At 41.6% G+C, this 15,383-nt stretch overlaps 1 protein-coding gene across 5 annotated transcripts in view; it reads left to right on the top strand.

Moving 5' to 3' along the window:
- LOC142662116 (myosin-10-like) overlaps window positions 1-15,383 on the top strand; it is a 428,074-nt gene that overhangs the window by 257,816 nt on the left and 154,875 nt on the right. For all 5 annotated transcript variants that reach the window (XM_075840065.1, XM_075840064.1, XM_075840061.1 and 2 more), the window contains 6 exons: window positions 740-883; window positions 11,041-11,136; window positions 12,004-12,122; window positions 12,202-12,354; window positions 14,510-14,683; window positions 14,831-15,004. In XM_075840065.1, coding sequence (XP_075696180.1) covers window positions 740-883; window positions 11,041-11,136; window positions 12,004-12,122; window positions 12,202-12,354; window positions 14,510-14,683; window positions 14,831-15,004 — 860 coding nt within the window. The remainder of the gene's footprint in view (window positions 1-739; window positions 884-11,040; window positions 11,137-12,003; window positions 12,123-12,201; window positions 12,355-14,509; window positions 14,684-14,830; window positions 15,005-15,383) is intronic.

Below are 15,383 nucleotides of genomic sequence, written 5' to 3'. Positions count from 1 at the left end.
TCCCGCGAGCTGACAAACTGTCTTGTGGGAAAAAGGAGCGACATGCCCTATCTTCGGGAGTTTACGTCTCTGACCTATGGGAGGCAGAAAAAGCGTATTTCGCTGCGTTTTTTTGCCCGTGGTGCTCAATGGCCGTGAACATACAACGCAGCAAAAATCGGCGTGCAGGCAGAGCAATATCTCAGTGTGAACCTAGCCTTATAAATATGTATCACGGTATTGCACCATTTGCAAATCTTAGGACTGTCTGCAACACATTTATACACATTTATGTTCCCCTATTTGGTAACAGTTGTTAGTAATTATAATATTTAAAGCTGTTTCATTTTGCAGAAAGACTTGTATAACATAATATACTGGAAATGACAGCAGTAGGCTTGATTCACATCTGCGTCAAGGCTCCGTTCTGGTGTTCCATCATAGCTTGCCGTCAGAACGGAACCGTGACTGAAACAAACAGAAACCATAAGTTTCCGTTTGCATCACCATGATTTTATCACCAATGGTTTTCGACTATGGTATTGATTCCATGAAAACGACGGAACCCTTGCACAACTGAGACAAACGGAAACAATTTGCACCAGATCCGTCACCACTGAAATCAATGGTGATGCAAACGAAAACTTCTGGTTTCATTCAGGGTTCCATTCTGATGGGAAGCTCCGATGGAACGCCAGAACTGAGCCCTGACGCAGATGTGAACAAAGCCTCAGTTATATTCTCATTTATTTTTCTTTAGCTGACTTGTTACTAGAGGGCTTCAATCAGTATCGCTTTTTGTCCAATGGAAACATCACCATTCCTGGACAGCAAGATAAAGAGATCTTCCAGGAGACAATGGAGTCCATGAAAATCATGGGAATTAATCATGAAGAAATCATGTGTAAGTAACAAGCTGTCCCAAATTTGATGACAGTGGAATGTTTATCACATTATTTACTGAAAGAATTCCATTGTTGAGCAATTCCAATTACTGGAAGGGGAGAGTCTGCAGGGAGCGTGTCCAGCTGGCAGGGATAGAAAGTGAATTACATCTATTAGAGTTGCATTAATGACTCTCACAGCATGTGGATTATGTTTTATAAAAATATGGATGTGTAACAAATGTGTAGCAGCCAAAATAGTGGTGACACTTCCAAAAACAAGGAATTTTTTCCTCATTGTAGGATAAATAATTATTTTTTGCTGCTGTGCCTAAACCGTCAGTGCTTTACACAGAGACTTACTAAAACATAGAGCAGTTTCTGGCTTATTGGTGCTCATCAGTTCAGTATATAGAAATAAATAATGTATGGAATAGGGCTTGGGGTGTATCCAGACAGAATAATCAGCAAATGTATGGTTTAGAGCAGGGGTCTCAAACTCAGCCGGGTAAGTGGGCCACATATAGAAAAAATGGGAAGTTGACGGGCCGCATTACTTTCAAATTTGATACAATACAAAATTATTGTTAATCAATTAGTTATTTGAACTACTATAACACTATATTACTATAATAATAATAATACTACATTACTATAATAATACCGCTAGGTTTAAAATTTGAGATATTTCTCCACGTGCTTATTTCAACAATCCAGTTTAAGTGTCGCTAAATGCAGTCCGGCGGCTCAGTTAGCACACATGTCAAGATTGGGTAGCCCCTTTTTAGATAGTGCCGCAGTGCCCTCTGTGGATGCTGCCGCAGTGCCCTCTGTGGATGCTGCCGCAGTGCCCTCTGGGGTTGCTGCCGCAGTGCCCTCTGTGGATGCTGCCGCAGTGCCCTCTGTGGATGCTGCCGCAGTGCCCTCTGTGGATGCTGCCGCAGTGCCCTCTGTGGATGCTGCCGCAGTGCCCTCTGTGGATGCTGCCGCAGTGCCCTCGGTGGATGCTGCCGCAGTGCCCTCGGTGGATGCTGCCGCAGTGCCCTCGGTGGATGCTGCCGCAGTGCCCTCGGTGGATGCTGCCGCAGTGCCCTCGGTGGATGCTGCCGCAGTGCCCTCGGTGGATGCTGCCGCAGTGCCCTCTGTGGATGCTGCCGCTGTGCCCTCTGTAGAAGCTGCCGCTGTGCCCTCTGTAGATGCTGCCACAGTGCCCTCTGTAGATGCTGCCACACTGCCCTCTGTGGATGCTGCCGCTGTGCCCTCTGTAGTTGCTGCCACAGTGCCCTCTGTAGATGCTGCCACAGTGCCCTCTGTAGATGCTGCCACAGTGCCCTCTGTAGATGCTGCCACAGTGCCCTCTGTAGATGCTGCCACAGTGCCCTCTGTAGATGCTGCCACAGTGCCCTCTGTAGATGCTGCCACAGTGCCCTCTGTAGATGCTGCCACAGTGCCCTTCGCAGATGCTGCCACAGTGCCCTCCGCAGATGCTACCACAGTGATGTCAGGGGCTTTCCCAGAGCTGGAGTCCCGGAGCAGAGCCTCTTCTGGCACTCTGCCTGGGATTCCAGCTCTGCTCCTGACATCACTGGGACTCCTGCTCTGGGGAAGCCCCTAACATCATTGTCGATGTATGGACAGCGATGTCAGAGGCTTCCCCAGAGTCCCAGAGCAGAGCCGATAATAGCGCTCTGCCCGGGACTCCGCTCTGGGGAAGCCCCAGAAACACTGTCCATATATGGGCAGCGATGTCAGGAAATTCCACAGAGTCCCGGAGCAGAGCCTGTACTAGCGCTCTGCCCGGGACTCCGGCTCTGGGGAAGCCCTTGACACACTGTCCATATATGGGCAGCGATGTCAGGGAATTCCGCAGCGTCCCGGATCAGAGCCGATACTAGATCTCTGCCCGGGACTCCACTCTGGGAAAGACCCTGATACACTGTCCATATATGGGCAGCGATGTCAGGGAATTCCACAGCGTCCCCGAGCAGAGCTGATACTAGCGCTCTGCCCGGGACTCCGCTCTGGGGAAGACCCTGACACACTGTCCATATATGGGCAGCGACGTCAGGAAATTCCACAGAGTCCCGGAGCAGAGCCGATACTAGCGCTCTGCACGGGACTCCTCTCTGGGGGAAGACCCTGACACACTGTCCATATGTTGACAGTGATGTCAGGGAATTCCACAGAGTCCCGGAGCAGAGCCTGTACTAGCGCTCTGCCCGGGACTCCGGCTCTGGGGAAGCCCTAGACATCGCTGTTCATATGTGGACAGCGATGTCAGGGAATTCCAGAGCCTCGGAGCAGAGCCGATACTAGCGACTCTGTGTCCCGCGGGCCGCAGATGACAGCCCCAGGGGCCGCATGCTTGAGACCCCTGGTTTAGAGGGATAAAAGGAATAGAAAAACTCTCCACTAAAGACTGTGAAAATTCTTAGAAGTCATCACTTAAATTGGGAAAGGGCTTATTCAACCCACAACACCATAACTTAAAGTCCTAGTTCACTCAGAGTTTTTTGACAGTCAGAAAAAATGTGCTTCAAAATTCCTTCAGGAATTTTGAAGCAGCTTTTGAATTGCCAACATTTTTTTTGGCGTTTTTTTGTGGCGTATTTTGCCGTTGAAGCTAATACAAGAACCGCAGGCAAAATCCTCCGCAAAAAAAACCACTCCAAACGAGCGCCCCAGGTCTTTTCTTCCTCATATTGATTTCAGTGGGAGGTGCCGCTTTATTTTTCTGCGAGCAGTCAAAAGCCTCTGCCTCTCATTGATATTAATAGGGTGCAAAGTGTCAGCACATAAAGGTCAAATACTTTGTAATATACATTGGGTCAGATTTACCAAGGTGCCTAGGTCTAGTATGTGTCAAAAAATACGCTACCTCACTAGACACTTTTTAAATGTGTTTTCAAAAGGGCATAGCCTCGCGGGAATGTGGCATGGCTGCCAAATCAAAGATTAAGAAAAGTGTCTAACAGGTAATGCAAGAGTCACCAAAATGATCATATAGCATGCACCACTGTGATAAATTTGGCGCATTTTGTGACTGCCTGGTTTACGCTGTCTAATTATTAGCATTAGTAAATGTGGGCCAATGTCTCAAATTCAGTCAACTTAAAATCAAACTAGATGCACCAAGTTTATCAATGATAAATGATATTTGGCAAACTTTTAGTAATTTATTTTGTTTATTCCCAGTAATAAATCAACGGTCTGGTTCCCGTTATACCTTCCTACTTTTAAACAAATATATAGAGGTAGGAATAGTATATAAACTATAACCTTTAATTTTTAACCATATAAAAATGGAATAACAATAAGAGTATAAATTGTGCTATTATATCCTATAGCATATACACAACTTAGTATTTAGCTTGCCAAATACTCAATTAGCGTTCCATAGTGTGTACAGCACGATTGTTCAGGATCATAGGAGTTGCACAGTGGTATTCTGCCTGTCCCTTAAGCCTAATAAATTCCTAACTGTTGACAACATACCGGGCACCCGTTCTGAAAAGAACGACCCTGTTGTCTCTGAAACCTGTCCCTGTGATAAAGTCCGTAAATTCTGACTACTGCTCCTGCTCCTATGCGTTTCACCAGGTTTACTAGCTCATCAGGGAGATAATGAGCATGACGGCGTGACAGATAGTGTGGCAATGGCAGCGAGTGCTTGAAAACACTCTTTTGTGTATGTATTAGCTCCGCCTCTTCCGGGGGCTCGGTCATCGGACGTCCAATGGCATGGGAGCCCTGCTACGTCATCACCCCTTCCATTACTATCTCGTCCTAACTACCTCCACAGTGGGCTGGATTAATGGTATTGTATAGCGGATTAATTCAGCCATACCCCTATGTGGCTTATCAGCTTTCCCAAATCATGATTGCATTAATAACCTAATCGGTCTCAAAGAATAAAAATTATGTTTTTAGAGGTAATATGTGAGAAGTTAGACAGGAGAAGAATGATGGATTTGTAAGTAGTTTAACCTTACGTGTGTCATATAAGCATACTGCATATACTGACACTAAGATAATGCCAACATAGATAGTACAGTATGGTATATCTCTCCTGTATTATATTTATACCTGCAGTTATTGTACAATGCCTAGAACCCTTTTATATATTTCTAATTTGTTTCGTATGTCATAGTCTATCTTTAGATATACAATAAATCGTTTTGTGTCCTTAAACCTAGAGTAGATTATCGGATCTCAGAGAAAGCAGGCATAGTTTACATTTTCATTAAGACCTTCTGGGGTCACTGATCTAATTCTATGGATCCAGCGACATTCCACTTGTAATAGATCCCTATCCCAGTTACCACCTCTCGGGTTAGGTTTAATGTATTGTATACCCTGAAATTTGATAGCTTTAGGATTCCCTCTATGCGTTGCCCATATGTGTCTGGCAATTGGCGTGTCTTTTTTGTTAAGAATGTCATTATAATGATCCCTTATGTGTCTCCTGAATTCTCGTTTAGTTTTGCCTATGTAGTCCATAGGACATGAACATTTAGCCATATATATGACCCCTTTTGAAAGACAATTAATAAATTCTCTATTGGTGTATTCTTTGCCAGTAGTTGTGCTAACAAACGTCTTAGATACTAGTATGGAGTCTCAAGCCAAACATTTGCCACACTTATAGGTGCCAATGTGTCTTCTGTTAAGACAACAATTATTAATAGGTGCTGGTCTGAGATGACTTTGCACCAATTTGTCTCTTAGGCTTTTGTTTCTTCTGAAGGTAATTAAGGGTTTTTCACTTAATAATTCCTTCAGCTCGGCGTCCTCCATAAGTATCCCCCAATGCTTTTGTAGGACCTCTCTGACTTGTTCATGGGCCCCATCGAATGTCCCTATAATGCGCATCTTATTTTTGTTAGCAGATGCTTTTGCTTTAGGCATGAGTAGATTACTTTCTTTGGTTTTAATCGCATTAATAAATGCATCTCTGAGGATATGGTCTGGATATCCTCTTTGGTGAAACCTCTCTCTCAGATCTGCCGCTTGTATCAGAAAGACAATAGTATTTGAACAGTTTCTCCTGAGACAGAGGTATTGTCCCTTTGGTATGCCTCTTGTAAGGGCATATGGGTGGGCACTCTCCCATCTCAGGAGTCTGTTCGTTGCGGTGGTCTTTCTGAAAACCTCAGTTTCTATTTTTCCTCCCATTCCTCTCGACAGTCTGACATTAAGAAATGCCAGGCTATCCGGATCACTAGCTGAAGTGAAACTGAGACCAACTTGGTTAGTATTAAGTTCAGACACAAACTGTTCAAAACTGCTCTGAGTCCTTGTCCACAAGATGAATACATCATCTATAAATCTTAGCCAGAGGCCTATTGACTCCTGCCATTTGTTATAAGTGTCCCAGAAGACCAGACTTTCTTCCCACCAGCCCAGGAGTAAATTAGCTCCCCATGGCTGTACCCCTGAGCTGGTGGTAGTAGTGCCCGCCAAACAGATTTTTTTTTGTAAGATTGAATTCCAAGAGTTCAACAACAAATGAGTCATTAAGATGGTTGCCTCTTGTTTTCAAGAATTGGGATGTTACTGTAAGTCCTATGTGATGTTGGATTGAACTATAGAGCGCTTCAACATCTATCGAAGCAAATATCATGTTAGGTTCCATCGTAATGCCTTCCAGTTTCAAAAGGAGGTCACTTGTGTCTCTGATGAAAGATATGAGACTTAAGACAAATGGGCGTAGGCTTTGGTCAATATATACCCCTAGATTTTGGTTCAGGCTGTCTATACCTGAGACTATTGGTCTCCCTTTCACCGGAGTGATCCCTTTATGAATTTTAGGTGTAGTGTAAAAAGTTGCTACTTTTGGTGATTCTGCCCATAGGAAATTAAATTCCACTTTATTGATCAAACCCTGGACAGAGCCCTGTCTAGGATCTCTTTCAGTTGTCCCCTGAAAATTTCAGTGGGATTTTCTCTTAAGCAATGATATGTGTCTTTATCATCTAGTACCTTTTTACACATATCTGTATAGTTCCCAGTGTCCATAAGAACCACGTTTCCCCCTTTATCTGACGGTTTTATTATGATTTCTCTGTTATTAGATAGAGCCTGTAAAGTGTGTCTCTCAGTTTTTTACAGATTAGTATGGTCTACCCTGTGGCTCTCTAGTGTCCTCAGATCTTTTTCAACCAATTTTTTTAAAGATCTCAATGTTGGGATTGTTGCACACTGGTGGCATCTGTTTACTGGCAGGTTTAAGGTTAGTAAAGGGCCCCTTGGCTCTATCCCTATTGTTATCTTCTAATATGTTGAAGCGCTCTATAGTTAAATCCAACATCATATAGGACTTACAGCTACATCCTAATTCTTGAAAACAAGAAGCAACCATCTTAATGCGCATAAGTCATTTGTTGTTGAACTCTTGGAATTCAATCTTACAAAAAAAAATCTGTTTGGCGGGCACTACTACCACCAGCTCAGGCGTGCAGCCATGGGGATCCCCTGTGCCCCCTCGTATGCTAATTTACTACTAGGTTGGTGGGAAGAAAATTTGTTCTTCTCGTACACTTATAACAAATGGCAGGAGCCAATAGGCCTCTGGCTAAGATTTATAGATGATGTATTCATCTTGTGGACAGGGACTCAGAGCCGTTTTGAACAGTTTGTGTCTGAACTTTATACAAACCAAGTTGGTCTCAGTTTCACTTCAGCTAGTTATCCGGATAGCCTGGCATTTCTTGATGTCAGACTGTCGAGAGGAATGGGAGGAAAACTAGGAACTGAGGTTTTCAGAAAGACCACCGCAACGAACAGTCTCCTGAGATGGTAAAGTGCCCACCCATATGCCCTTAAAAGAGGCATACCAAAGGGACAATACCTCCATCTCAGGAGAAACTGTTCAAATACTAAAGTCTTTCTGATACAAGCAGCAGATCTGAGAGAGAGGTTTCACCAAAGAGGCTATCCAGACCATATCCTCAGAGATGCATTTATTAATGCGATTAAAACCAAAAGAAGTGATCTACTCATGCCTAAAGCAAAAGCATCTGTTAACAAAAATAAGATGCGCATTATAGGGACATTCGATGGGGCCCATGAACAAGTCAGAGAGGTCCTACAAAAGCATTGGGGGATACTTATCAAGGACGCCGAGCTGAAGGAATTATTAAGTGAAAAACCCTTAATTACCTTCAGAAGAAACAAAAGCCTAAGAGACAAATTGGTGCAAAGTCATCTCAGACCAGCACCTCTTAATAATTGGTGGCTTAACAGAAGACCCAATTGGCACCTATAAGTGTGGCAAATGTTTGGCTTGAGACTCCATACTAGTATCTAAGACGTTTGTTAGCACAACTACTGGCAAAGAATACACCAATAGAGAATTTATTAATTGTCTTTCAAAAGGGGTCATATATATGGCTAAATGTTCATGTCCTATGGACTACATAGGCAAAACTAAACGAGAATTCAGGAGACACATAAGGGATCATTATAATGACATTCTTAACAAAAAAGACACGCCAATTGCCAGACACATATGGGCAACGCATAGAGGGAATCCTAAAGCTATCAAATTTCAGGGTATACAATACATTAAACCTAACCCGAGAGATGGTAACTGGGATAGGGATCTATTACAAGTGCAATGTCGCTGGATCCATAGAATTAGATCAGTGACCCCAGAAGGTCTTAATGAAAATGTAAACTATGCCTGCTTTCTCTGAGATCCGATAATCTACTCTAGGTTTAAGGACACAAAACGATTTATTGTATATCTAAGGATAGACTATGACATACGAAACAAATTAGAAATATATAAAAGGGTTCTAGGCAGTGTACAATAACTGCAGGTATAAATATAATACAGGAGAGATATACCATACTGTACTATCTATGTTGGCATTTGATAAAGCTATCAAATTTCAGGGTATACAATACATTAAATCTAACCCGAGGGATGGTAACTGGGATAGGGATCTATTACAAGTGGAATGTCGCTGGATCCATAGAATTAGATCAGTGATCCCAGAAGGTCTTAAAGAGGCTCTGTCACCAGATTATCAAATCCCTATCTCCTATTTCATGTGATCGGCGCTGCAATGTAGATAACAGTAACGTTTTTTTTTTTGTTTTTTTTAAAACGATCATTTTTGGCTAAGTTATGAGCAATTTTATATTTATGCAAATGAGCCTTTCTAATGGACAACTGGGCGTGTTTTCTCTTATTTCCAACTGGGCGTGTATTGTGTTTTAAGCAACTGGGCGTGTTTACTTCTTTCACTGCACAATCACACTGTGCTGTGGATCATGCTGGGCTGGAACAATGAGAAGTGTAGGAGACTGATTAGTCACTGATTGGTCAGCGTCATACACTCCTCTGTACAACACCCAGTTGGTAAAAAGTAAAAACACGCCAAGTTGTCCATTGAGAGTCATTAGCATAAATCTAAACTAGCTCATAACTTGCTCAAAAATGATCGTTTTTCAAAATAAAAACCACTGCTGTTATCTACATTACAGCGGCAATCAGATTATGTAGGAGATAGGGCACTTATAATCTGGTGACAGAGCCTCTTTAATGAAAATTTAAACTATGCCTGTTTTCTCTGAGATCCGATAATCTACTCTAGTTTTAAGGACATAAAACGATTTATTGTATATCTAAAGATAGACTATGACATATGAAACTAATTAGAAATATATAAAGGGGTTCTAGGCAGTGTACAATAACTGCAGGTATAAATATAATACAGGAGAGATATACCATACTGTACTATCTATGTTGGCAGCATCTTAATGTCAGTATATGCAGTATGATGATATGACACACGTCAGGTTAAACTACTTACCAATCCATCATTCTTCTCCTGTCTAACTTCTCATATATTACCTCTAAAAACATCCTTTTTAAGCTTTGAGACCGATTAGGTTATTAATGCAATCATGATTCTGGAAAGCTGATAAGCCATATAGGGGTATGGCTGAATTAATCCCCTATACGATACTGTTAATCCAGCCCACTGTGGAGGCAGTGAGGACGCGATAGTAATGGGAGGGTGATGACTAGCGGCGCTCCCATGCCATTGGACGTCCGACGACCGAGCCCCCAGAAGAGGAGGAGCTAATAAATACACAAAAGAGCGTGTTTTCAAGCACTCGCTGCCATTGCCACACTATCTGTCACGCTGTCATGCTCAATATCTCCCTGACGAGCCAGTAAACCTGGTAAAACGCATAGGAGCAGGAGCTGTAGTCAGAATTTACGGACTTTATCACAGGGACAGGTTCCAGAGACAACGGAATTTATTAGGCTATATGGACAGAATACCACTGTGTAACTCCTATGATCCTGAGCAATCCTTCTGTACACACTATGGAACGCTAATTGAGTATTTGGCAAGCAAATACTAAGTTGTGTATATGCTATACGATATAATAGCACAATTTATACTCTTATTGTTATTCCATTTTTATATGGTTAAAAATTAAAGGTTATATTTTATATACTATTCCTTCCTCTATATATTTGTTTTATTAATTTCTGTCTCATTTTATACCACGTTAAAGCATCTTATCTTGATGCATCTTAAGCCACACGCTCTTTTCCAGTAAGATTCTGTTCACAATGAGTTTTTTTACGCGGAAACCGCGGAAAAAATCATCCGAAATCGCCTCCCATTGATTTCAAAGTGAGGCAGAGGTGAAAAAATGCTCGCAGGAAAAAGAAGCAACATTTCCTTTCTTCGGGCATTTCTGTCTCTGACCTCCCATTGACATTAATGGGAGGCAGAGAAAGCATTTTTTGCCCGTGAGACTCAATGGCCGCAGCTGAAAAACGCGGCAAACGGCATGCAGGTAGGTCAAAATCTGCCTCAAAATTCTAGATGGAATTTTGAGGCAGATTTTTTTGCCTGCAAAAAACTCTGTGAGAACATGGCCCAAGTCACGCACCCTTGCCAGATGAGTTGCAAACATCAGGGGTTTTTAGGCACATTTAATTAATAAATTTGTCTAAAATGATGACAACATTTTTTGTGCCGAAAAGATTTTCAACTTATTCCAGTATCCTGCCGTGCAACACCAATAGTAAATCCGTCACTACAGGGCCGTCCTTGTGAAGGCACGCATTCTGTCTCGTAACTAAGAACTAGCCGGCATGTTTATCTACATTTACTACCCTGTGTATTTCTCTCTCCTCATCTAGCTATGCTGAAGATGGTGTCAGCAGTCCTTCAGTTTGGTAATATTGTTTTCCGGAAGGAGAGGAACACAGACCAAGCTTCCATGCCAGATAACACAGGTATGAAGTATTGTGTTACATGTATAAAAAGTGTAATTTCCATATGCACTAGTAGGACATATGGATGCCATAGAGGGCCCTCCAGGTGTAGAATATTTTTAATAAAGACTATTTGCAAAGTTGCTTCATTTTTTATTTTGAATTCATTGTAGCAACCAGAAATGGTTGTAAAATTCTACATTGCCTTAAACTGTTTTCCATTTTAGTTATTCATGATGGAATCTGTATGACTTTCTAATGAATATTTTTTTTAGCTCGGTTTACTAAGCACCAGGCAAATATGTATGGGCTATGACATAGGTGCTGTTCACATCTGCATCTAAGGCTCCTGTCACCGATTCCGTTGTCTTTGCCAGACAAAATAGCTCAGAATGCTGCACTATTATGTCTGACAAAATAACGGAAACCTGACAGAACTCATTAAAGTCAATGGTTTCCTTCGGGCGCCGTTGGTTTCCGTCATACAACTGATCCCGAGCTTCCGGTATTCTCAATGTTCTCTTATGACAGAGCAGAACAATGGATCCTGGAACGCAGATGTGAACGAGCCCTTAGTATTGGACAGATGACAACATTGGATGTGCATGCACCTGTGGAGACAGGTAGAATCACCCACTTTTCTGTATCTGTGTATTGGAGACGCGGTACAAACACTTCTGCGCCCAGCTCCAGACATCAGAAGTCAAAAAGTCATTTTTATTTACTACCAGGGGCTACGTTGCCCACTGATGTAAAGAAAGAGTGCATAAGTATAAATAAAATTGCCTTCTAATATTGCTGTTATATAGGAAAAAAGAGAACATGTGAATTTTTCATAGGCGCCATTATGCACAGTTTCAAAGTAACCATGTTCTCTGTATTTCCTAGCTGCTCAGAAACTCTGTCATCTTTTGGGACTCAATGTCACAGAATTTACCCGGGCAATTCTAATGCCAAAGATTAAGGTGGGGCGCGATTACGTCCAGAAGGCCCAAACTAAGGAACAGGTGAGGGTGTGATAACAATCATAGCTTGTATTCCTCCGATTACATCCCACACATTAATGCTGATCTTCCTTGTGTATAGGCTGACTTTGCTGTTGAAGCACTCGCCAAAGCACTGTATGAGCGGCTTTTCCGTTGGCTGGTTCATCGCATTAACCGAGCTCTGGATAGGACAAAGAGACAAGGTGCCTCATTCATAGGAATTCTGGACATAGCCGGGTTTGAAATCTTTGAGGTAAATATCACATTTTGGTTCACATATTTCAATAGTTTATCTAGTCTACTGCCTCTAAGAAATTTGTGTGCAGTTATTCTTGAGATTGGCGTCTTTTTGTTATTTCTATAGTTTAAGGGTATATTCTTTGACTGAAAAAAGCATTCCATATATCTAAATGGGGTTTTTTCTGCATGCCTCATTCAGAAGAATGGGACAGTTGGAAAAAATTTCTATAACAAATCTGCCATGTGTAAACTTACCATTAGGCCCTCTGCACACACTGCAGATTTTATTGCAGAAATCCATACACAGCCGAAACAACCACATTCAGATTAATGGAACAGATTTCCAGTCGCAGAAATTTCTGCAACAAAACCTGCAGCTTGTGCAGGGGGCTTTAGGCCCGGTTCCCACGTAGCATAAACGCTGCCAAATTTCCGCAACAGACTTCTGTGCAGAAATTCCACAGCATTTACAGTAGCAGCAATTTTTGAAAATTCATCCTATATGACCGCTGCACATGATGCAGCGGTCACATGGGCTGCAACGTCATACACGTAGGCCGGACCGGACTTCAAAGGAGGGACGCGTCACCATGACAATGGCCAAAGTAAGTATAAACTTTTTTTTTCTACCGCTCTTTTCCGGAATGTGGTGCTGTTTTTTCGGATGGAATGTGTTGCAGGTTTCAGGTCGGTTACGCTGCATAGTTTTTATACAGCGTATCCGACCCTTGGGAAATCATGCCATAGGCTACATGCACCCATTGCTAAATTTGATGCAGGAAAACCTGCAGATAAATGCAGGGAATTCCCCAAGTAAAATCCAACGTAATGGTGAATTTTTTGATGCGTTTTTAAGTGTGGCTTTTGCATTTAGATGCAGAAACAGGTGCAGATTTTACACTGCGAATTTTGGTGCGTTTTTTTAATAAAAATATTATTCTTAGGCAGAAAGGCAGGATAAGTGTACATGCTGGGGATTTTTAAATTTACACCACAAGTCGATTTTAGTGCGTAAAAATTCTGCAACATGTACATGAGATTACGTGAAGTCCTATTTACTTTGGTGGTACTGTGTTTGCTGTGGATTTGATGCAGGAAAATCCGCTTCGCTGATCCGCAAATCTTTTCCATTATTTATTTATGTATTTTTTTTAATTATTATTTAATGAAGGCCCCCAGGTCTGCCATCTTTGTACTCCTATTAGCCATGTCCGTAAAACTGAACTATTACAATATAACATTATTTGACACAAAGTAAAATGCCAGAATCAATGTTTTTTTGGTCGCCTCATCACCCACAAAAAAAATCTAATAAAAAGTGATACAAAATTTGCATGTTCGCCAAAATGGTACCATTATAAACTACAGCTTGTCCCTCAAAAAATAAGCCCTCATACCGCTCAATCGACGGAAAAATAAAAAAGTTATGGCTCTCAGATTTTGGAGACACAAACGAAATTTCATTTTTTTAATAATTTTTTTTCCTTGTAAAAGTAGTAAAATATAACAAAAAATCCATATAAATTTGGTATCGCCATAATCGTATTGACTCGCAGAATAAAGTTAACATGTCGTTTTAATTGCAAGTTGAAAGCCATAAAAACGAAGCGCAAAAAAATACGGAAGTTCTGTTTTTTTTTTTTTCATTTTCCACCCTACAAATAATTTTTCCCTGTTTCTTAGTACATTATATGGTACAACAAATGGTGCCATGAAAAACTACATCCCGTCCTGCAAAAATCAAGCTCTCGTAGGAATATATTAACAGAAAAATAAAAAAGTTATGGCTTTTGGAAGTTGGAGGGAGGATTTAAATGAAAATCTGAAAAATAAATGTGACGGGAAGGTGTTAACAGCATAGATTTTTGTGGACATAGTCTTTCCAAACTAGAGTAGGGTTCCCCAATTATCCCTTCATTTAATCAGTGGTAAACCAATGCAATGAGCCTCTACACTGTAGAGGACCTTGACCCATTGATTATCGATCAATTGTCCAGCATTGGGACCACCCCTGACAAGCTGTACTCTGGGAGACCTGCTCACATATAAGTGGTTGTCAAAGGAGGACAACCATTTTAAGAAAAACAAACCCTCTTCTATGAGAAGCACAGTAATATTTGCAAGACGAAAAACAAACGTCTCTCGAAATATTTTTCTTCTATCTACAGCTTAACTCATTCGAACAGCTCTGTATTAATTACACCAACGAGAAACTGCAGCAGCTCTTTAACCACACGATGTTCATTCTGGAGCAAGAGGAATACCAACGCGAAGGCATTGAGTGGAACTTTATTGATTTTGGTCTGGATCTGCAGCCTTGTATTGATTTGATTGAGAGGCCGGTAAGATATCCTGTCCATATGTGAGATGCTTGCCCTTACATTCAATTTCATTTTCCTGTCATTCAATACTTTACGTTTGATTTAATTCCACTGTCAGATGCTGTAAATAAATCCCCATTATACTCTACGGTCTCTTCTGTTACTCAGGCAAATCCTCCAGGTGTTCTGTCACTGCTGGATGAAGAGTGCTGGTTTCCAAAGGCCACTGATAGAAGTTTTGTAGAGAAGGTCATCCAAGAACTTGGCACGCACCCGAAATTCCAGAAACCTAGGCAACTCAGAGACAAAGCGGATCTATGCATAATCCATTATGCTGGGAAGGTGAGAGAGATCTTCAGGGCCGCCATCTCTATATACAATACTGGCTTCATTTTCAAATCAGATAATGTGGACATCTATATATTCAGTGTTACATTAATGCCACGGAATAAAATACAATTATTTTTCAGGCCCTAAAGATTGAAAGATATCTACCATCCTTAAACCCATACGCTGTTCTCTGGTCTTTGTGCACAATATGATATAGGTTGTTAGCACAAGCTGAATTAAGTGATGCTTAAGCAGAATTTATTTTATAAGCAGTAAATATTTTATAAGCAGTTAACCCCTCCCTCTAGCAGTGCAGCTGACATGGGGAAGGGGTTAACTGCTCTCAGGTGATATAAATTAGCCGGCAGGCTTCAGTTGAGCTTTCTCTGTT

Source organism: Rhinoderma darwinii, chromosome 10, assembly GCF_050947455.1.
Source record: "Rhinoderma darwinii isolate aRhiDar2 chromosome 10, aRhiDar2.hap1, whole genome shotgun sequence".
NCBI classification, from domain to species: domain Eukaryota; kingdom Metazoa; phylum Chordata; class Amphibia; order Anura; family Rhinodermatidae; genus Rhinoderma; species Rhinoderma darwinii.
Note: the sequence above shows the minus strand (reverse complement) of the source record. Positions and strands in the feature narration are given on the sequence as shown.